We start from the raw sequence: 22312 nt of genomic DNA on the forward strand, positions 1-22312 counted from the left end.
TGGTATTGTCTATTAAGATTTGGAGTCAACCGAGTAGTTAAATGGATGATGATATGTTAGGAATGATAAGTGGAGTATAAGAATGTAATTATATAACTGATAAAGTGAAGGTATTTGCCAAAGACAGATATGGGAAAATCCAAATATTCAAGATGAAGAATCAAGAAAGGTTAAAAGGTAAGTGGTGTTCAAAACTCACTAAGTTCTTCTGAACTTACTAGTGTCATGTTTATGTTTCAGGTATTACTGTTTAAAAGAGTTTGCTAGGAGGGACAATGCTAGGACCACGCCAGAGATGCAGTGTACGGGGATACTATGCATACAGTAGATGTTTTGGAAAAACTAGCATTTAGTAGGACTACACCCTAAGAGTCTGTCTTTTGTAAGTCTATATGTTGTAATAATTTTTAACAAGTCTGATGTATTATGTATTAATTTTTAATACTTTCATTTGTTCTTTAATATGAATTCTTTTAATAAAATAGTAAGAAAAATGTTTTAAGGTACAATTATTAACTGCTTTACAAAATTTGTTAAGTGGTTTACATGGTAACACCCGAGATCCAAACTTGGTGAATCGGGTTGGATTTAAGGCGTTACACACATTCGCAGATCCTAACTTCATCTAACTCGTTAATAATTTTCCCTCCGTACTCCACCATTATAAACATGCAATACATGCATTTCATGAACATATTATCGTAGAGTACACTACTTATTAAGCACGGAATCATAACCACTTCATGCATATTGGAATAAAATTTTGGATACTCATATACCTATGCGATCTTATACATGCATAGCATTTTCAATTAGCCAAGAGCATTCATCATCACAGAACTCTCTCTAAACTTAACACAGATACATGCCAACCATACAACATCTCATGAATGGAGTATAAAAACTCACCTGATGTTTCTTGGCTTCATCAGCTTAGCTTTTCTAAATGCTAGAACTTCCATTCTCCTGGCAGCAATCCCCTTTTTTATCTATCTTATTGACTCAATCTTCACAAATACTGCTCAATGCAGAGCTTTCATATCTTTTTATTCTTCAGAGTAACTGAAGAAGATGACGAAGAGAACAAAATAGGGTTTTCAAGTTTTCCTATTTCAATTATAATGTTATGCCCAATAGAACCTTAGTAAAATGAACTCGAATACACGGGTAAACTACACCATAGCGGATAGCTCGTAAGAGCTTTAAGTACACACTAGAGCACCAAAGTGCAAAGCCCGTAGGCATCAAATGCATTCTCATATGCACATTGACTGCCTCCCAATGTACTAACGTCGGTAGTGAGAATACCCCAACCAAATATTGGAATTAAGGTGATGTCCGCAAGTCTACGAATCAGGTTGTAATATAGTTTTGTGCAACAAAGTATAGAAAGTACTCCGAGGATCGTACCCAAATGAGGTTTGATTAAACTAATATTAATTCATACGCTAACAAGTTTAAATAGTTCTTTAACCAAATTATATAACGATTAATCTTAAAAGGGAGGAGAATAAGAATAACGCAAATAAGATAAAATATCTGGAAAATAGATTATGAATTTCTCAGATTTTAAAGGCAAAAGACTAACTTGCTTCAGTGTTCATAGTTAACTCCTATCTCAGGTTTTATTCAATCAACTAGTCATTAACCTAGCAGGGCCTCTTAATGAGTCGGCAGACACTATTTAGTATATTATTCAAAGCACATTTTACGAAATTCCTAAGCTTTCTCTAACCTACTAAGCTTTCTCTAACCTCACTCTAGTGTTTATTTTAATGAACTATTTGAGTATATGTTTGACTGTTATTTGCATGATGACGATGAGAGGTAACCAATTTTACAATTTCAAAATAGCTGGAGAATACAATTAAGATTCAATGATTTTGATGTTCTTATAAAACACACTTTGTAAGGAAACCCAAATGATATCAATTAAATAAATGGTCGCCTTCAAATATTACAATCCAATTTAAATTTACACTGATTGGATGTTGAATTTAATTCACCTTGTGTATCATTTAATTATATCATATATAACTTATTTATTTAACTCAATTAATAATAATAGAAAAAATAAGAATTAATCAAGCTAAAAGTCATTTTCTGAAATATTAAATTGTGGTTGCAAAAAATATTATAATGACAAAAAGTCTTAACTTCATTGCATATATTTCCGTTGTTTGAATAATATACAATTTTAATTTTCTATATATTCTAACAACTTTTATCGTTTTTAATAATTATTTATTAGTAACAATTTAATTTATTTATCTACACACGTTTTAGCTTTTTAAAAGGATTGAATCTTTAAATAATTGCACCGATCCATCTGGTTTATAATATCTTTATAATTTTAAAATTAAATTAAAAGTTTATCATTAAAGGGTCACATTATAATTTTACCATATATTTATTTAAAATTTTATAAATTTTAAAGAGGTAAAATTAAAATTTCTTTTGCTTTCATCCCTAATTCTAACACATACACAAATCTATCACTGTATAATAAGCATGCGTATTTGTAAGAAATTTTTTATTAATTTTTTATTTTTAACATGTGTATTTAAAAGGTGTAGGTAACTTAGAAATCAATTTATTAATTGTTCTAAAATTACTTAGAAAAATTAAAACATAAAATTATTTTTATTTCTAAATAATATATTTTCTAAAGTATTTATAGAAAAATGCCTTACCTTTGTTGACACATGGGAGCACATTGGTGCGTTTTTTTTTTTTACATTACAGAATATATTAATTTTGGGTTTTATTAATTTATTATGCTTAAATTTAAAAATTAATGTGTGTAATTTAATTTCTAACATAAATTAATTTCTATATCTTTATAATGTTATCAATTAATTCAAATAGTTTATATCGTTAACTTTTCGATTATAATGTTACGTGGTTTTATATAATTTGAAGGGTTTTAAAGCCGAATATGTGACTTTTCATTTCTTTTGGGTGTGTCTTACTTCTTTTTTTTTGGACATCATAACACAATAGTCAAACTTTTAATTAGCCTCAACATTATGTTGACAGTTGAAATTTCACCTATATACTTTAATTTTGACATGCTTTGGTTTATCTACTTTTATAATGCCATTAAGTAGTTTAAATAGTTAATATTGTTAACTATTTCAATCAAAACGCTAAGGTGAATTTTTTTAGAAACACTATTCTAACAAAAATATTTCATCATAATGAGTTTGAATGTGTTTTAAGAGAAAATAACATTGCTTTTATTGTTACATGGCTATCGAATATTTTTCAAATTTGAAATGTCATACCAGTAATTTTAATAGAAGAAATTTAAATATGGTAACAACTAGACCTAAATTTTTAAATATGAAGAAAAGAGATTAAATTTCTAAAATAAAAATTTGATGACTAAATTCAAAATATATTAAATATATAAAGACTTGGAGCATATTTTAACTTTCAAATTTTTATTCCATACCTATTTTCCATTAGGATTTTTATTTAACTAATTCACATGTACAAATTCATATACAATACCTTTTAAAAAATAATTAAATTAAATTATAATGATATTTAAAATAGGAAAATATTTGACATATTGTTAATAAAATATTAAAAAATAAATAATTAAAGAAAACACACATAATATTTTTTAAAAACTACTTATAAAATTAAAAAAATCTTTAAAATTATTCATTAATTATTTGGTAACAAACTGTAGGCATAGCAGCCAAAACTAAATTATTAGAATTTTAGGCGCCACGTGGAGAAACACAAGTGGATGCTCACAATTAGATACCCGTAAAAATTCGCCCGCGAAACGGAAGGGTTGGGCAAAATTTTAAAAAACGAAATCGAAACAAAATCCCCAGCTTTAAATAAATAATAAAATAAAATCTCATAGATTAAAGACGAATGGAAGCGATCCTCTCCGTCCAATTCCATCCAGTCAAATCCAACGACCAGAAATTCCCACGTCACCGATCCTCGCACACAAAAACTAACCAATCGAATACCTCCCTTCTCCCGTATATATTCATATTCACCTTTCACTTCTCTCATTCACCACTGACTGCACTTTCTAATCTTTAGAATTCACAACTAGTTTCCAATGGCACCCAAAGCCGAGAAGAAGCCAGCCGAGAAAAAGCCAGCCGAGGAGAAAAAAGCCGAGAAGGCCCCAGCTGAGAAAAAACCAAGAGCCGAGAAGAAGCTCCCTAAAGAAGCCGGGGACAAGAGGAAGAAGCGAAGCAAGAAGAGCATCGAAACCTACAAGATCTACATCTTCAAGGTGCTGAAGCAAGTCCACCCTGATATCGGCATTTCCAGCAAAGCCATGGGTATTATGAACAGCTTCATCAACGACATCTTCGAGAAGCTGGCTCAAGAATCTTCGAGGCTCGCACGCTATAACAAGAAGCCCACCATCACCTCCCGTGAGATTCAGACTGCCGTAAGATTGGTCCTGCCTGGGGAGTTGGCCAAGCATGCTGTTTCAGAAGGGACCAAGGCGGTTACAAAGTTCACCAGTTCTTAGTTTCCAAAAATCTGGGAAATATGGTTTTGTTGTAAAAATCAGTAGCTTTTTGTGGGTCTTCCTGTAATTTGCGGAGCTTAATTGGAAATTTAACCATATTTTGAATTTATCTTCTTTTAAATTAAAATTTAAAAACATGTCTTCCCCCTCCTAAAAGCATAGGATTGTACAGCATCCTAAAGAATCCAACAACAGAACACATTGCTCAACATGTTACAACTTACATTCAGCAGAGGGCTATTGATACCAAACAAAGGTCATTGCGTGTAGTTTTCACTATTACTTGATCTTAAAATAATTGGAAGATTCCATAGTTTGGATGTGGTTGTATAGGCCATAGGGTACTAGTAAGGCAACCCAAACGGAGATCAATCAAACCAATGGTTGCCTTTTTATTTTACAGCCCAAATTAAATTTATGTTGAATTTAATTCCCCTTAATTTTGTATTTTATTTAAGAGTAAACTATCAAATTAGTCATTTTTTGTTTAGCTTAGATAGGGGTGTGCATAATTCGGGTAAAACCAAACAAGTTCGGTTAACCGACTGAATTTTTTCGGTCGGGGGTCGGTTAATTTTTTTATGATTTTTTGGTTAACGGTTAATTCGATTCGAAATCGGTCGGTTAATCGAATTTTTTCGGTTAACCGAAAAATTAATAAATAAAATTATCCAACCCAACTCAATAAAACTAAAACTAAAGTCTACCCAATTACCTAACCCAATAAAACTAAAACTAAAATCTACCCAATTACCAACCCAATAAAAATAAAACTAAAGTCTAATTCTTAAGTATCTACCCAATTACACATTTTTTTTTTTAGGTTTAATCAATTGGAGATTTTTTGGAGAGGAGAAATGGATATAAATGGAGAATATTAAATAGTTACATTTCAACTATATGTTAATTTCAAGAATTATGTAATGTTTTTAATTATGTAGTGATTCAAAGACTTATGTAATATTTTTAATTATGTAGTGATTCAATTCGGGTAATTCGGTTAATTTTTAACCAAAAATAAAAACCATACAATTTTCGGTTAATTCGGTTAACCGACCTAATTAACCGAAAAAATTTCGGTTCGGTTAATTTTTTTTCTAAAAAATTCGGTTCGGTTAATGGTTAAAAATTTTGGAAGGTTGGTTAATTCAGTTATAGCTATTTCCCGTCAGTTAATCGTATGCACACCCCTAAGCTTAGGTTGTATTTTAATCGCTTATGTTTGAAATGTTACGTTTTAGTTACTTACGTTAACGCGTTGTAATATTTTAGTCACTGAGCCGTTAATTGCCGTTAACGATGTAACAGTAAGTTAACGTGGCATGTTAAATCATCATTTCAAACAAATTTTTTTTGTTAATTTATACTATCGGTTTACATATTTTTTCATTTTGTGTAACTTAAATTTTTTTCTTTTATTTTCTTAACTTCCCTTTTTTTTCCCTTTATTTTCTATTTATCTTCTACTTCTCCCTCTATTTTCCTCCTTTCTCAATTTCTTTTAACGTAGTTTTTCTGTGTTTTTCATTTGTTAAAACTAGTCCTTTTACTTATTTTTTTGAACAATTTAATTTTTTTCAAGTGAGGTGAGCTTGTGGACTAGTTTTAACAAATGAAAAATATAAAAAAAACTACATTAAAAGAAATGAAGAAGAGAAGAAAACAAATGGAGAAGCAGAAGAGAATGAAAAAAAATAGAGGGGAAAGTTAAGAGAACATAAAAAAAAATTGCTCAAAAGGAAAAAATAGAGGGACCAATTATAGAATTTAACCTAAAATTTCCGTTTAAATTGATGCTTTAACGTGTCACATCAGTTTACCATTACATCCTTAACGACAATAAACTGCTCAGTGACTAAAATATTACAATACGATAACGTAAGTGACTAAAATGTAATATTTCAAAAATAAATAACTAAAATATAACTTGAAGTATCTATTTTAATAATTTACCCTTCATTAAATTATTTATTATATAACTCATCTGTTTATTTCAATTAACACCGGAAAAAAAGAAAATGTTGAAGTGTAGTTTGAAAAATTATTATCACAAAAGTCATGGGATCATTGTTTGAAGCATATACAATGGCTCTGAACATTGAAAACTTATTTTAAATTTTATATATTGTAATAATATTTGTTGTTTTCAAATATTATTTTTAGCATATTTTAGTTTTTATGGAAAAAGTCAATCCCTTAAATTACTGGACTGATCCATTTTGATCATATGACTAGTGTTCTTTTTTGCAAATCAGAATAGAAAATTGATGAATACAGTAGTCTAAAGAGAGAGTTTGAACTAATTGGTAAAAATTTGGTTCTATTTTTAAAATATATTCTTCAATTTTTATTTTAATAATTCAATTAATTAAATCAAAATGGATGGTATGAAGTATTGAATCCTAGCGTAGTCAAAAATATTGAAATGAATTAATTCCTTGTTGTAAGAGAATTCACAAGGACAAATCGTAGATCATCAAATTTAAAAATTAAATTACATAATCATATTTAAATTTTATTAAAAATTCACACCAATAAACTGTATTAACTAAAAAGATAAAATATTTAATAACATTTTAAATTTATTATTAATAGTATAACTTACCAACAAGGGACAATATTTGATGCATTGTTAGTATACAAATTTTATTACATCATCGATAAATAATAACATGATACATCATATTTAAATTAAACAAAAAAATAAAGACTAATAATTTTAAAACATAATTATACATCAATTATAACGATTATAAATAAATATTAATAACTCATGGATTTAGGATATTAGATTTAAGGATGTGGTTTAGAATATTGAGTTTAAGGTTTTAAAATATATTTATAAATAATTCTTATTTAACTATGTTTAAATAAAGTTATTAAAATTTATTTATAGATCTTCTTTTTATTTGATATAAAGAAACTTGTACGACCTTTTTACACAACTAACCAAACAAAAATATATATTTACAAGAATGACCCAACTTCAAAAATAATGACAAGAATGACCTAAAATGAACAGTGCAGGACAGTGTCGGCACCCATATCAATCATCCCCCTATCATTAGCTGTTGATTGCATTGGAGTTTAAAAAATATTTTTTTTGGTGCCGACACTTTAATGGCTAGCAACCATATGTATTTTTTTCTCCTATATTTTATAAAATACAAGTATTCTCTAATTAAAAAAATAATTCTTTATTAGGTGTCAATTATCACACCACCAAAAATAAATTTAAATTTTTTTCCGTATTTTTTGTGCCGGCAATGTGGTGGCCGACACCCATGTCAGTAAAAAAAATAATATTTTTTGGTGTCGGTCTTCCCCATGCCGGCACCGGTTATTTTTTATTAAAATAGTTTATTTTTGGTGTCGACCTTTCATTTGTTGGCACGCCGTGTTCGAAAAAAATGGTACTTTTTTGGGTGCCGCCTATCTCGTTGCCGGCACCCAAACAAGCTATACATTGAATTTTTCTATGTTTTGGTTGAGTTTTTTTTACTTTAACAATTGAAGAAAAAAAATAGAGCCGTACTAGTGTTTTGTTGAGGAGGAAATAAATTTTGTTGAAGATGAATATCCATATATTGTTAGTGTATGTCCATTTTGATGGATAAATAGTAAATACAACTAAAGAAGGTTGTGCATTTCAAAGTCGCCAAAAAATAGGAATGAGATTCAATAAGCGTGTAATATTGGTGGAAATGAAATGGAAGATCGGTGCAAATTTCAAGATTGTTTTACAAATTTCTAATTTCAACGGATCCGTTGAAATTTTCGAACATGAAGCTTGTAGATGGTGATGATATGATCACAATGATCGCAACTTATTGCCCCCCAGAGATCGAGAATCCTCGACCGGTTGAGTTATTCGCAACGTTAGTTGATCCAAAAACCCGTTCAAATTGTCCTTCAAGTAAGTCAACGTTACAGATTTAATTTTGATCTTAATGTTTACTAGGAAGATCTATCAAGTTGTGGAGGGACATCACAAACACCCGAAAATCCAAACTACGGAGGATTTTCGCATAGCAACCCAATCATGGGTCCCAGTTTATAGATACATCCAGAAGGTGCTGGGTACCATAACAAATAGTGATGAAAGGTTCAATAATGAAGATTAGTCCTACCATGATCCTTCAGAATTTAGTGACCCCTGTAATACCCGATTTTGGCCCAGGTAAAAGGCCCAAAATACAAACGGGCCGATGTGGCCCAAACCAAACTATAGAGGCCCAAAACCAATGGCCCAAAAACATTAGAAACCTTAGGGTTTCTAATCTTCAGCCGCCACAACCACCAAAGCAATCTCACCCTCGCACACCGCCGCAAATGGCGCGCATGCGCTTCTCCACCTACACGACAAGGAAAGAAATAAAACAGCATATGGAAAGAAAAATCAAAAGATTGCGAATCAAGATTGATATGAACAGATTTACTTTCTATATTGTTTTGTTGTGGCTATAAAACGGCCATTGATACATTGTAATCGGGGGGATGAAAAAACACATTAAAAAATCAATAAAAAGAGAAGACTAATAGCAATTTTTTTTTGAAGGTGATTTCAAGTTTTTTTAAAACTTTCTTTTTTCGTTTCTTTGATTTATACCTACTGTTGTATGCGAAAGAGAAGGAAATAAAAAGGGAAAGGGAGGTTAAGGAGAGTATTTACCTGATAGCCGAGACGTTGTTCGCTCCGTCGCAATCGAAATCGGTCGAAGGATTGGGGTTTCAAAACGATAGTCTGCCGAACGGCGCATAGAAGAAGGTTGGTTTAGGGTTTGCAAATCTGCTGAAAATGGTTTCTTAATGCCTTGTGTTTTAGTCTTATGCGTACTATGAAACTACGTCGTTTTAAGCTCGCTCTAATAGCTTCAAAACGACCGTGCATTAGCTTTAACCCGATGACCCGACCCGAATAGTGCTAGATCCGCGCGTTTTAGTCTAGGAGTGGAAATTTGTGAAATCGGCCCCCTCACTTTTGCAATGTATTTAAATTAAATTTTTGATTTCTTTTAAATTTTGCTTCGTATTTTTATTTTATTACAAATTGGTCCCCGTCACTGCGCAGCATTTTGGAGAGGGAAATTATTTCTGATTTGGCCCCCCATGTAATTCGTGGGTCGCAATTTGGCCCACCATTTTGCTTAAATTTCCTTTATTTCCTGTTGTTTTAGTTTTATTAACTATTTAGTCTTTTTTTTTTGCAAATTGTTTTTTATTATTACTTATTATTATTATATTTATTATTATTATTATTTCCATGTACATACATACATTTTTAATATACATGTGCATATATGTTTTAAATTTTGTAGAAGATATACATGTACATATATATATTTTTGTCTTCACAATTTTTATATACATGAATATATATACATATACATTTACATTTTATATACATATACGTTTTGTAACACATTTATTTCCCATATCTTAAAATTCAAAATATACATGAATTTTCTATAATACATATACGTACAACTTTTTATATTTTTAAATTACTATAAATACTTTCTTTATTATTTTATATACTCCATTATTTTATATACATATTGTACATATATAAGTATATATATATGTATTTTCATGATTTGCCGATATATGTATACTTATACATTTTTTTATTTTGTAAGTATATACACATATGCATACTGTTACATTTCTATTTTATTTTCATAATTTTCGCATACATGTATCTACATATATATTTTCTTAAAAATTGTTATAAGTTTTTTTTTTGTTGTTTATATATTTCATTTTTTTATATATGTATACTTATATATCATTTATTTTTAAACAAGAAGATATACTTGATTTCATCAAAACACAAAAATCGTTTTCGTTCAAAGGTTTTCAAGATCATGTAATGTTCGATATTTGGGATTTTCAAGAAAATTGAGCCCTAATGTATTGGGTTCCAATTTTCTTCGTTGAGCCTAATAATCGAGAATGCTCTTTAATCAAAAATAAAATAAGAACTCATTATTGGGAATTCAACACGTTGTGTCCTAACGTATTGGATGTGATGCATTGATTTCTCGAAATGAATATTTTTTAAAAATAATAAAGGAAATATTCCGAGTTTGGGATTTTAAAGGAATTGTGCCCTAACGTATTGGGTGTGATTTCTTAAATCTTGGATAAGTGGATGTTCTTTTAAAGTAAAGGAAATATTCCGAGTTTGGGATTCTAGAGGAATCGTGCCCTAACGTATTGGGTGTGATTTCTTAAATCTTGGATAAGTGGATGTTCTTTTAAAGTTTTATTGTACAAGTATTTTGGCCCAATTCATTTTGGGGAAAATTAGAATGCTGTGCCCTAACACGTTGGGTGTGGTATCTTCTTTCTCTGCAATAATAAGGGTCTTAATACGTAACCTTTTAAGTTTTGCTAAGGATTACGTTTTTTCCAAATTCTCGACCTTAAGACACTAATTAATTAACTAGGTACCAATTTTGGGCGTTACGAGGGTGCTAATCCTTCCTCGTACGTAACTGACTCCCGGATCCGTTTTTCTAAAACTCGTAGACCAAAGCCGTTTTTTTAGGTGATCCAATCACACCTCAATAAAAGATTGGTGGCGACTCCCAAATTTTCATTTTTTTAGAGTCGACAACCTAAAACTTTTGTTTTTCAAAAAGATGGTTTCGACAACCCCGATTTGGATGAGGTTCCAGAAGATATAGACGATGAAGTCGCGAAGGATGGTCAATATGTGCACCCTATTCGATCGGGAACACGAAATCTCATATAGTTATACAAAATGATCCAGGGGCTCACATGTCGAGCGTAAACCCTGATGCGACACTTGCATGAAAGTTTCCCAAATTCCCAGATATAATACATTCTTACTTGATGGAGGCAAATTTGAAGGTTGGAGAGTTGTTTGTAGGCCAACAATTCGATAATAAGAAAGACTGTGTATATGCAATAAAGCAATACAACATGTAGTTGTTAGTGGACTATAAAGTATCGAAGTCTACATTGACTTTATATGTTGGGGAATGTTGGAGGGCTGATAGTGGTTGTAACTGGCAGGTTCGGGCTGCATTAATGCAGATGACTCAAATATTGACAATTAGAAAATTAGAAGGGCCCCATACATGCATGATTGCACGTATGAAGCGAGACTATCGAAAATTGGATGGAAAAACAATCTACAACTTCATCATGTCGTTGGTAAAAGACACGCCACCATTCTTGTATCAGTTTTTATTACGAACATGAAAGCTCGATTCAACTACAACGTGTCCTACAAAAAAGCATGGTGGGCGAAACAAATGACAATTTAACAGTTGTGTGGTGACTAGGATACGTCATACAATGAACTTCAAGGGTGGATAGTTGCGATGCAAGAGTATGTGCTGGGTACCGTGATTGATTTGGAAACACTGTCGCATAGAGGCTCGCATGACGAAATATAACCTGGGAATGAGTTTTTCGCCGATTGTTTTGGACGTTTGATCCTTGTGTTTGGCCTTCTCCCATTACAAGTCGTTCGTGCAGGTGAATGGTACCTGGTGTTGTGGTAAATATATGCAAATACTTCTAGTTGTGGTTGCACAAGAGGACAACGAAATGTACCGTTGGTCGCTTTCACCATTGTGGAGTCCGAGAACTTCGAATCGTGAGAATTTTTCCTAAGAAATCTGCAGAGGCATGTTGTAAGGCAAGACAATATTTGTAAGGCAAGACAGATTGAAGGAACTATTGGTTGCAATTAGGCGTTCTAAGGTTCCGTGGAGGTCCGTTTATTGCATCCGATACATCACTGCAAACTTCCATAAGAATTACAAAAATGAAGATTGTCGAAAAGAAGTCATGAACTTGGGTAAAAAGTTTCGAGCCTAAATTTTCCTGTTCATATTTTATTTTTAATCTTGTTTCTAAATTATTTGTATATGTTCATAATTTATTTTTAATCCTGATTCTACATTTATCTGTTCATATTTTATTTTTAATCCTATTTCTAAATTTTTCTGGTTGTATTTTATTTTTAATCCTGGTTCAAAACTTGTAATTTAAATATTTTTTTAAATCTTGTTCCTAATTTATTAAATATTTTGAAATATTGTCATATCGAAATGCATATGCAGGGTACGAGCTAAACCACGCCGATTCAGGCAAATGCTAACAAGGTTTAAGGCTCAAATGGTGGGGTTACCAACTAATTTTCAACGGTGGTTGGGTAGCATGGAGCCGTGACAATGGGCTCAATGTTATGATGACGGGTGTTAGTATAGTTTAGTATTATTTAATACGGTTTTTTCGTTACTTGAATATTTGTTTAGTATTATAGTTCGTATTTATATAAAATAACAAAATTTTGTATAATATTAGTTTTTGAACCATTTTTTTTATATTTTTAACAACATTATATCACAGCTTCTTTTGTTATTCTCGATTTTATACCGGTTAGGCCGCGGATAGAATTTACAAATTTATGAACAATAAATGTTTTATAATTTAAAAACAACTCCTTCCGGTTTTATCATACTAATATTTGCATTAAAATTACTCAAAATTTATTTATCTTTACTAATGTCGTTTTTTTTACAAAATTTACCTAACTAATTTCATAATTTATGAAAATTCTCCACGTCCAATAATACTAACTAAATTTAGATTAATCAAACTACACAATTTGCTAATGTATTTTGAAAAATATTTTCTCCAGCAAATTCATATTCTGCTTGAATCAGGTATATCGTTGCATTAAGTAAGATTAGGTTCAGCCACCTTCAATCAAATACACTGGAGTTGCTTAATTTTATTATTAATTGCACAGAAATGACAATGACTTCTCTTATCTGAGCTTTAGACCAAATAACGCTGAGCCGAGCTTCAAATGGCTCCATCAGGAATCTTATGCCCCAATGTTTGGGTTCTCGTGATATAAGGTTCGGTCCACGAAGATTGCCACCTACTCATGTAAAACATAACTAGCACCTTCGCTCCTTAACAGTATAACCTTTACGGTTGTTGTGATAGTATATAATTTAACACGGTTAATGCATGACTACCAATGCATAATAGAAATCTTCAATTGATAGTACACTCCCCAAATAGATTAAAAAAATTCAATCTCTCTCCCCATTTTTTTCTCTACATTTTTTTCTCTTTATCAAAACACATTACTTTTTAAATTAAATTATTCTTGTAAATATTTATTTTTAATTAATTGGATAAAAGGACAACTTGTAAACTAAGAGTGAATCAAATATCTTTCCTTAATTTTATTGATATATGTACAATAAAAATTCACAAACAACAAACTTTACCTAAATTAAAAATTAAACCGTAGGAAAAACATCTAAACATATATTTGATTGCTTGCAAAAATATGAGATATCTTATATATCTTATAAAATTCCTAGAAAAAAAAGCACATAGTCTCGGGGAAAAATATGAAAATTGTTATGAATATCTTATTAAGTGGATGTCCATCAAGATTAAGATAAATTTTGATATACTTTAAATTCTAATAGTGATTAGAAGTAGATCTCTACTTCATTTATGCCTCTTTTGTCTATAAATATAGATTTTGGAGAAACATTGTAAATGATTCCGATTGATCAATAAAATACGCCCTCTCATTCTCTTTGTTCTTTACTCTTGTCTATTTATTTTATAACACGTTATCAACATGATTCTCTTTTATTTTATAATACGGTCACCCAAATCTGCTGCTCAAGTTGTTGTCGATTGCCTTCTAGAGCTATTGCAATTTTAGTCTTTAATTGATGCCTGCGCACTATAGGTAATCATTAGAGCCTTTAACCACTTAGATCGTCAGGTATTTTTTACTATGATTTATTTATTATGTCATGATTATTATAATTGGAGACTAATCATGACAACATGAATAGATATATTTTGATTTGAAATCAATGCATATTTGCGATGATGATTATGAAACAAAGAATCTATTGGGACGATTATAAGTTCGTCCTAGTAAATCTATTTCATTCCCCGAAGTGAACGCAAGCATAAAAGAAAATAAAAACCAATATTATTCAAATATTTAGTAGAACAAAATTAGTCGAAAACTGCAGAAGAGCTAATATATTAATATCTTGTAATAGTTAATGCATTATTTTTAAATGATATCCATTATAATGTATATCATATTGAGATTGTGAATGAAGAAAAGATTATATCTAATATGCTATTGCTATAAATATCTATTTTGAAAGGATGTACAAAAGCGATGATTGAATTTTGATTAGTCTTGTTATTAAATTGAATTGATTATGATTACTTTTGTGGTTTTCTTTTGTCATCATCCCCATTAAGGGATTGAAAGCAAAATATTTGATTGTAAAAATCTACTTATGAGCAATAGAATAAGATAATTCTATCTAAAGTTCGATATGGTTGGATGCACCTAAAATTGCAATTTTTTTTAAACTGTGAATATCTCTCTACAGTATTCAGAATAAGTTCTCAATTAAAATTACGTGGAAAAATATTATTGATGAGAACTTGCAAGAGAAAAAACTTAAGTGTGAAAAGTCATTGGTTATGTATCTGGTGTACATTTGTAAAATAAGATCCACTCTCAAAGTTTGCTATTAATAAATTTTAATTAGATTCAAAGTCTACTACTGAAGTTTAATTTGCTTACTTCTTATAGTCAAGATTCAATGGAGAACAAAAAAAGTATGTCTTTAAATATTAAATCGAATTGATATATGGTTTAAATATTTGAGATGTTTTTTTTTAAGTTTCGATTCCATGGGTTACATATTATTTTAAACATCTCATTATTTATGAAAATGAATATTAACTGATTTATTTATGTCGCTATAGTAGGTTTTATAATTAATAATATATTTGATTAAAACATATCTAGTATGCAAATTTATGTTAACAAACCAATGAATTTTATGGTTATTCAAATTTGATTTAGTTCAAAGAATTGTTAAAGGTAGTAGGTCATACGTTTTATATTTTTAATTTTTAATTATTTAGACAAATGATATGAACAATTGTAAATGAAAAGTTCTATGAGCTTGAATGGTTGGATTTTAAATTAAATTTCATATATGATTATGAAAAAATTGTTAGTTTTTCATTATGTCATATTTTTATGTTTGAGATGTGACTTTTATTGATATATTTAATATAAGCTTGTTTATATACATGACCTAGGAAGTTATTCTTGGTAGTTAACTGATTATGCAGAACTTTTGTTAAAATGGTTTTCAAAGTATTTTGAATCGAACTCGAGACTTCTTAAACCCAAAGCAAGAATCATACCACTAGACCAAATGTCTTGTATTTGAAGATTTTGACATATTCCCTGAAGCGAATATTGCATATAATTATTTGAAAATTATATTTATTAACTTAGTGGCATTATAGACTTCACATTGATTCAGACATTTTAGTAATAAATGTCACAATAGTACTTATATGTGGATACAAAGTAAAAGAAATGACAATAAAATTATTAATTTCTTTCAATTTATATTGACATTATTAGTACAATTAAAATGCATGTTAAAGTAAACCAGAAGTTTACTGATACAAATGTATTTACTACTTGGTGTGACCAGTTAGACCATCCTGGATTATATATGATGCGGAAATTAATTGAGAATTCATATGGAGATTCATTAAAGAACCATAAGATTTTTTTAATTTAAAGAATTCTCATTTGTTGCTTGTTCTCAATGAAAATTGATTGTTAGAAACTCACTAGCTAAAATTGAGATTTAATGTCTTGCATTTCTGAAATGAATATGAGCCCATTCATCCACCATGAGGATGGTTTTGGTATTATATGATTTTGGTAGATGCATTTACAAAATAATTACGTACGTGTTATCAACTTGCAAAATGTCGTTTGCAAGATTGCTTGTTTAAATAATTAATTCATAATTATGCAATTCAGACAATTTATCTTGCTAATACTGATGAGTTTATATCTTAGTCGTTTATTGATTGAATTTGAAAAACTTTTGTAAAAGTTTGTTATTTATGCACATAATGGTTTAGAGAAATTATTAATTAAACGCATCTAATTAATGTCTAAACCATTACTTATGAGAACTAAACTTCCTCTTTCAACATGAGATTATGTTGATTTACGTGTTGTACGCATCAAGCAAATAAGTTATAAATACTTCCCATTACAATTGGTTTTTGATCAAGAGCTAAATATTTCCCATCTTTGAATTTTTGTATGTGCGTATATGTTCCAATTGCTCCATCACAAAGCACAAAGATGAGTGAATCCTCAAAGAAAGTTGAGACTATATATTAATTACAAGTCTCTTTATATTATTAGATGTTTTGAATGTATTGGATACTCAATTATGACATGATTTGTGATTATCATTTTGATTCGATAGTTTTCCCGATATTATGGGGAGAGAAATAATAACTTGTAATGAGTTAGGGGGAGAGTAATTTGAACCAGAAGTTCAACAAGGATAACTCATTACAAGTTAACTAACAAATGTATTTACAAACTTAATGAGAATAACCAAGTGTTATATATTATCCAATATTTTAATTTGAATCAAAGTCCCAATAGGACAATAACTTAGAATAAATAATAGATTAATCGATTCCAAAGATGAAAATTCTTCTAGATGGTCATATAATGGAGGAGGGTGTTGTAGAAGAGACCCAAGACTTAACTAATAAATAAAACTCCAGAAGAGATTCAGGTATTTGAAACTGAAGATTAAAATAGTAAAAATAAGAGAATTCGATAAGTTATATCAATTTAAGAAAATGTCGAACCGATAATAAAAGTGGTCGACAATGGTTTTGCATGCAATATTATTGTTGAAATAATGAAATAAAAGGAGAATCTTAAATAAATCTATCAAGAAATATATATATATATATAGAATGAATTATTCAAAATAGAAAACGCAACTCAAATACAATTAAATTCGTGAAGTTTTTAGACTATAGTTCAAATACCTAAATGTATAAAGCCGGTGAGGGTACAAATGAAATAGTTTTGCAAAAACGAAATAAGAATATAAAGTTTTTCGCTAAGCCCCGGCATTAATTATGAAAAGATATAATATTCTTTTGTGGTGGATGTAATAACCTTTAGATATATTATTAAACTAACAGTTTATAAAAAAATTAACTTGTATCTAATGATTGTTGCAACATTTTATGAATCAATTGTATAGTAAAGTTTATACTAAAATCCTTGAAAGATTTAGAATGCCAAAATATATTGAAATTCTTGGGAAATTGTTCATTTATATGAATTGAAATAATTTGAACATATGTAGTAAATTTGACATAATAAATAGTAGTTAAAGGATGATTATAAAATGATTCAAAATACTTATTTGTGTTTTTATAGAAGAATTTCTAATTAAAATTTACTATGATTATTATTGAAACTTCTGAAGAAATTAAGGCTGTGTTTGATTGGCGGAATTGATTTTCCGGAAAATCAATTACAAGTTTTCCAGTGTTTGATTGGCGGAAAATATTTTCCTTTTGGAAAATCAATTCCGCAACACGAGAAATTGGGTTACATTTTAGGGAAAATGTCTTACCCTTTCAATTTCCGTAAGACATTTTCCCTACTCTCCTGCCTTCTAATACCTTCATTCCTTCCATCATTTCCGGTAGAAAAAGTGCTTCTGTCGACTGATTTTCCACTAATCCCCCACAAGAAGTCTTTCATTCCTTCATTTCCTCGGTTCCCAGTGGCAGATTATCACAGTTTTCTTTCATTTCCTCGGTTCCCTCTTCTCCGACTAATTCAGTTACCGATCCAAACGTTCTCTCCGACCACCATTCATTTTTGCTATCTCCACTCCAATTTTCGTCAGATCTGTGGGAAATTTCAGGTAACGTTATTATTATAGACATTATTTGATTTTTTATGGTTTTATTTTCAATGTCGAAAAAGACTTGCTGGGTTTGTATTTTCTGTCCCGATATTAGTGCATTGTTCAGTAATTGTAAAAGGGTTTTAGGTTTTTATGCATGAAAATTAGGTAATGCAAGGTAAATAATAAATATGCAGATTAGTAATGTCTGATCCTGCAAATTTCCGTTGTTCCAAAAGGGAGCAAGACTGATGTTGTCTTAGCTTCTATTTCGAAATCATACCTATGGAATCATTGTCGGTTGCTCACCTTAATAATAAATATGCAGCTTAAGGATAAAAATTCTGATATAGTATCTGATTTTAACAAATAGTTATTAGATTTAGGTGATGGAAGAATACCTAATGTCGCACTAGAGGTTAATGTAGATTCCCCAACCAATTACCATACCATATTGATTCTTAATCCCTTAACGACTGATTCAGTTTGTGCAATATTTGGCTACATTTATCTAGAACTCGAGGAAAATTTCAATAACACGACATACCTAAAGAATTAAGCTATACTGTCAACTACTAATGAAGTGGTAAACAAGGTGAATGATTTTGTACTTCTGAGGATTCCGGGTGAATCTAGAACATATCCCAGTTCAGATAGAATTTATCCTGCATCTGGAAATATTGAAGAATAATCCCTTTTGTATTTATCAGAAGTCCTGAATTCTTTGAAATTCTGTGTACCTAGTCATGAGATTTTTAGTTGAAAGTTGGGGTTCCAATAATGTTATTGAGAAACATTAACCGAAGTGTTGATTTATGTAATTGTACTGAATTGGTTGTGACAAAATTGGGATCTAGGTTGTTATTATTATGTTGAAACTATTACTGGTAGTAGTGTCGGGCAACGTTGTTTTATTCCTCGAGTAGAAATTTCACCATCCGGTTCAAAATGGCCTTCCAATTTCAGAAGAAGGCAATTTCCAATAAAAGTTATGTTTTCTTTTACAAAAATCTTCTTTCCTCTACTGCAAAAGTTTTTGGATTTTTTTGGATATCATGTCTGATCCTGCTATATTTTCCTTCTGAGATTCCTTATGCGACCCTACTTGTCTGCAAACAATTAGCATTCAATCATAGATTGCAATTTTCTTCTGTTTGAAGCATGATTCACACCATATAATACAAGTATTGATACATTGTAATTTCAATCCATTAAATTAAACCATTAATGATTTGTGTTTGATTTTTTATTGCTCCTAACGGTTCTAATTTCTTTTTATGCTTGACCTCCAGCTGTATAGTTCTTGCTGTCCTAGCCTCTACCTTAGCATTCTTACTCCTGTTGGTGGCCTTGGTTGATATTTTCATAAGAGGTTGGTCTAAGGTTTTATCTTTAGAATGTCTTCTTTCTTGATTCTGGTCTGCCAATGGCATGGCATTTATGGTTGTTATATGTTTGTGGTGTGCTTGATTTATGATTTGGTATAATATGCATTTGTGGTTGTTATAATTCGGTTCAAGTGAATTAAGCATGGTTGTTGGATGTGTTTGGGTATGGTTTATTATTAATTTACATTTTTACTGTAATTTGTTTACGTATTACTTGGGAAATGGCAGTGATGAGCTGTTATATTTGGTTGATGGTAGGTAAATACATATGTGCGTATGTCATGAATTTTGGTAATTTTGGCATGATTTATAGCATATGGAATTGGCATTGAAAAGGTCTGGCTTTAGGTTGTTATTATTATGTTGTCAGTGGTAATATGCATTTGTGGTGCAATGCAAGCATAGAAGCTGCTATTAACTAACAAGACAGCCGATAACCAATGGGGAACAGTATAAGTTTATGGGAACAAGGACCTTTTCCCAAGTTTCCATGTTATAGATCTAAATATATGTAGTATTATAGAGTTTATGGCTAGGAATTATGTTTTTTCCTTTAAAATATAAGGAAATGTTGTTTAAATATTACACATTGATATCGATTTGGAAGTTTAGGTGTGATACATATTCATTTGCTATCTGAATTCAAACATGCTAAATTTTCATGAAAGAGATTGTAGTGAATATACAGTATGAACATGAGGGAAAGAATTCATGCACCCCACCATTTTTTTCACAGTTCAAAGACTCAGAATTAAAGAAATGATGAAGTTAGAAATGGGAAAGTCTCAAAACTTTTGTAAATGATAGATGAACCAAAATCAAATTTGTTTTTAACTTTTCAAGTATATTTTGATTTAAGATATCAGGAAGCTAGTAATAACTCATCTATATAGGCATCTTAGGGATTGATATTTTTGTTAATTATGTCGAAATTTTAACTGTATTTATTGTTATCTATATAGCAATTGTAGCAAGTGCACTTAAACATTATTTATTTTTTTATAAAAGTAATCAATTTTAATTTTAAAAATTATAAAAAATAGAAATAAAAAAAGTTATAACATTGTCAAATTTTTTGTTTATATCGAAATAAAAAAGAAAACACACTTGATAGCAATTATAATTTAAAATTTTTTATATTTTAAAAAGAGGCATCACCATTTTAATAATGTTTTTGCAATAAAATAATACTTAAATAATCAAATTTATGTTAATGTATATTTTTATAAATAATATGTTAAATATTAAAGTATTGTATTAACTATGATCAATATTTTTAAGTCATGGTAACTTTATAAATACATGTCAATATAGAACAAATACATGAAAGATATTTTTTATAAATAATATGTTAATGTATATTTTTTATAAGTACATGGTAACTTTTTTAGTATTGAGCAATTATAATTAGCTTGATATGTATGTATGCACTTTTTTAGTCATGGTAACTTTATGTAATCTTATGAAAATCTTGCATGTTTTGTAGTAGTGATCATATATTTGTGTGGCATTATTTTGTGTAGATGGATCGTAATCAACATCAAATGGCAATTGTCGGAGTTGTGGCTTCAGTTTTAGCTTTTGGGGCTCTTTGGATTAAAAAATTAAAAACTAGGAAGGAAATTGCTTATCGCCCTCTTGTGAATCGAGATTATGAAAGAGAAAACTATATTAATAGTATTTTATATAGTGGTGACCATCATTGCATTGATGTGATAAGGATCAGACCGATCGCCTTTTTTAATTTATGTGATATTCTTAGTACGAATAATTTGTTACAATCGTCTAAATCTATCGATATTAGGGAGCAAGTAGTTATATTTTTACATATAATTGGTCATAATGTAAGGTTTCGAGTGATTGGATCTAGATATTATAGATCAACTCAGACAGTTCACCATTACTTTAGGGTTGTATTGAGAGCTATTTTGAAATTGTATAGACTAGTTATTAGATTACCTGATGAGTCAACTCCTAGTGTAGAAACAGTCAAGGTTTTATCCTTATTTTAAAGATTGTATTGGAGCATGAGATGGAACTCATATTCATGCATCCGTTCCACTTAGCATGCAAGGAAGATTTCGTAGCCGTAAAGGGGGGACGACACAAAATGTATTGGCTGCCATTACATTTGATTTGAAATTTTCCTATGTTCTAGCTGGTTGGGAAGATAGTGCACATGATTCTCGTATTTTAAGTGATGCACTTTCACGCCCAAGAGGATTAAGAATTCTAGAAGGTAATATTTATCACAAATAGTTCTAGTAAGCTCATAGTTTATTAGTATTAACTATGTATTGTAAAATTGTAGGTAAATATTATCTTGCTGATGTTAGATATGGAATCCGAATTGGATGTATTTCCCCATATCGTGGTGTCCGATATCATTTAAAAGAGTTTGGTGCTGAAGGGCCTGAAATGCAAAGGAACTCTTTAATCTTCGCCATTCATCATTACGGATCACTGTTGAACGTGTTTTTGGGATTTTGAAGAAACAGTTTCGTGTATTAGATGCTGAACCATTTTGGAATTTTCAAACTTAAGTAGATATAGTTTTGGCTTGTTGTATCATTCATAATCAT

At 30.0% G+C, this 22312-nt stretch overlaps 1 protein-coding gene across 1 annotated transcript; it reads left to right on the forward strand.

Annotated features, from left to right (window-relative positions):
* The first annotated feature begins 4028 nt into the window (after nucleotides 1-4028).
* Nucleotides 4029-4625, forward strand: LOC105799140 (histone H2B). Its single transcript, XM_012629541.2, has one exon. It carries the CDS (start codon nucleotides 4091-4093, stop codon nucleotides 4514-4516), a length of 426 nt encoding a protein of 141 aa, XP_012484995.1. The 5' UTR covers nucleotides 4029-4090; the 3' UTR covers nucleotides 4517-4625.
* Nucleotides 4626-22312: the final 17687 nt, after the last annotated feature.

The sequence above is a fragment of the Gossypium raimondii genome, chromosome 9, assembly GCF_025698545.1.
Source record: "Gossypium raimondii isolate GPD5lz chromosome 9, ASM2569854v1, whole genome shotgun sequence".
In the NCBI taxonomy this organism is placed as follows: Eukaryota; Viridiplantae; Streptophyta; class Magnoliopsida; order Malvales; family Malvaceae; genus Gossypium; species Gossypium raimondii.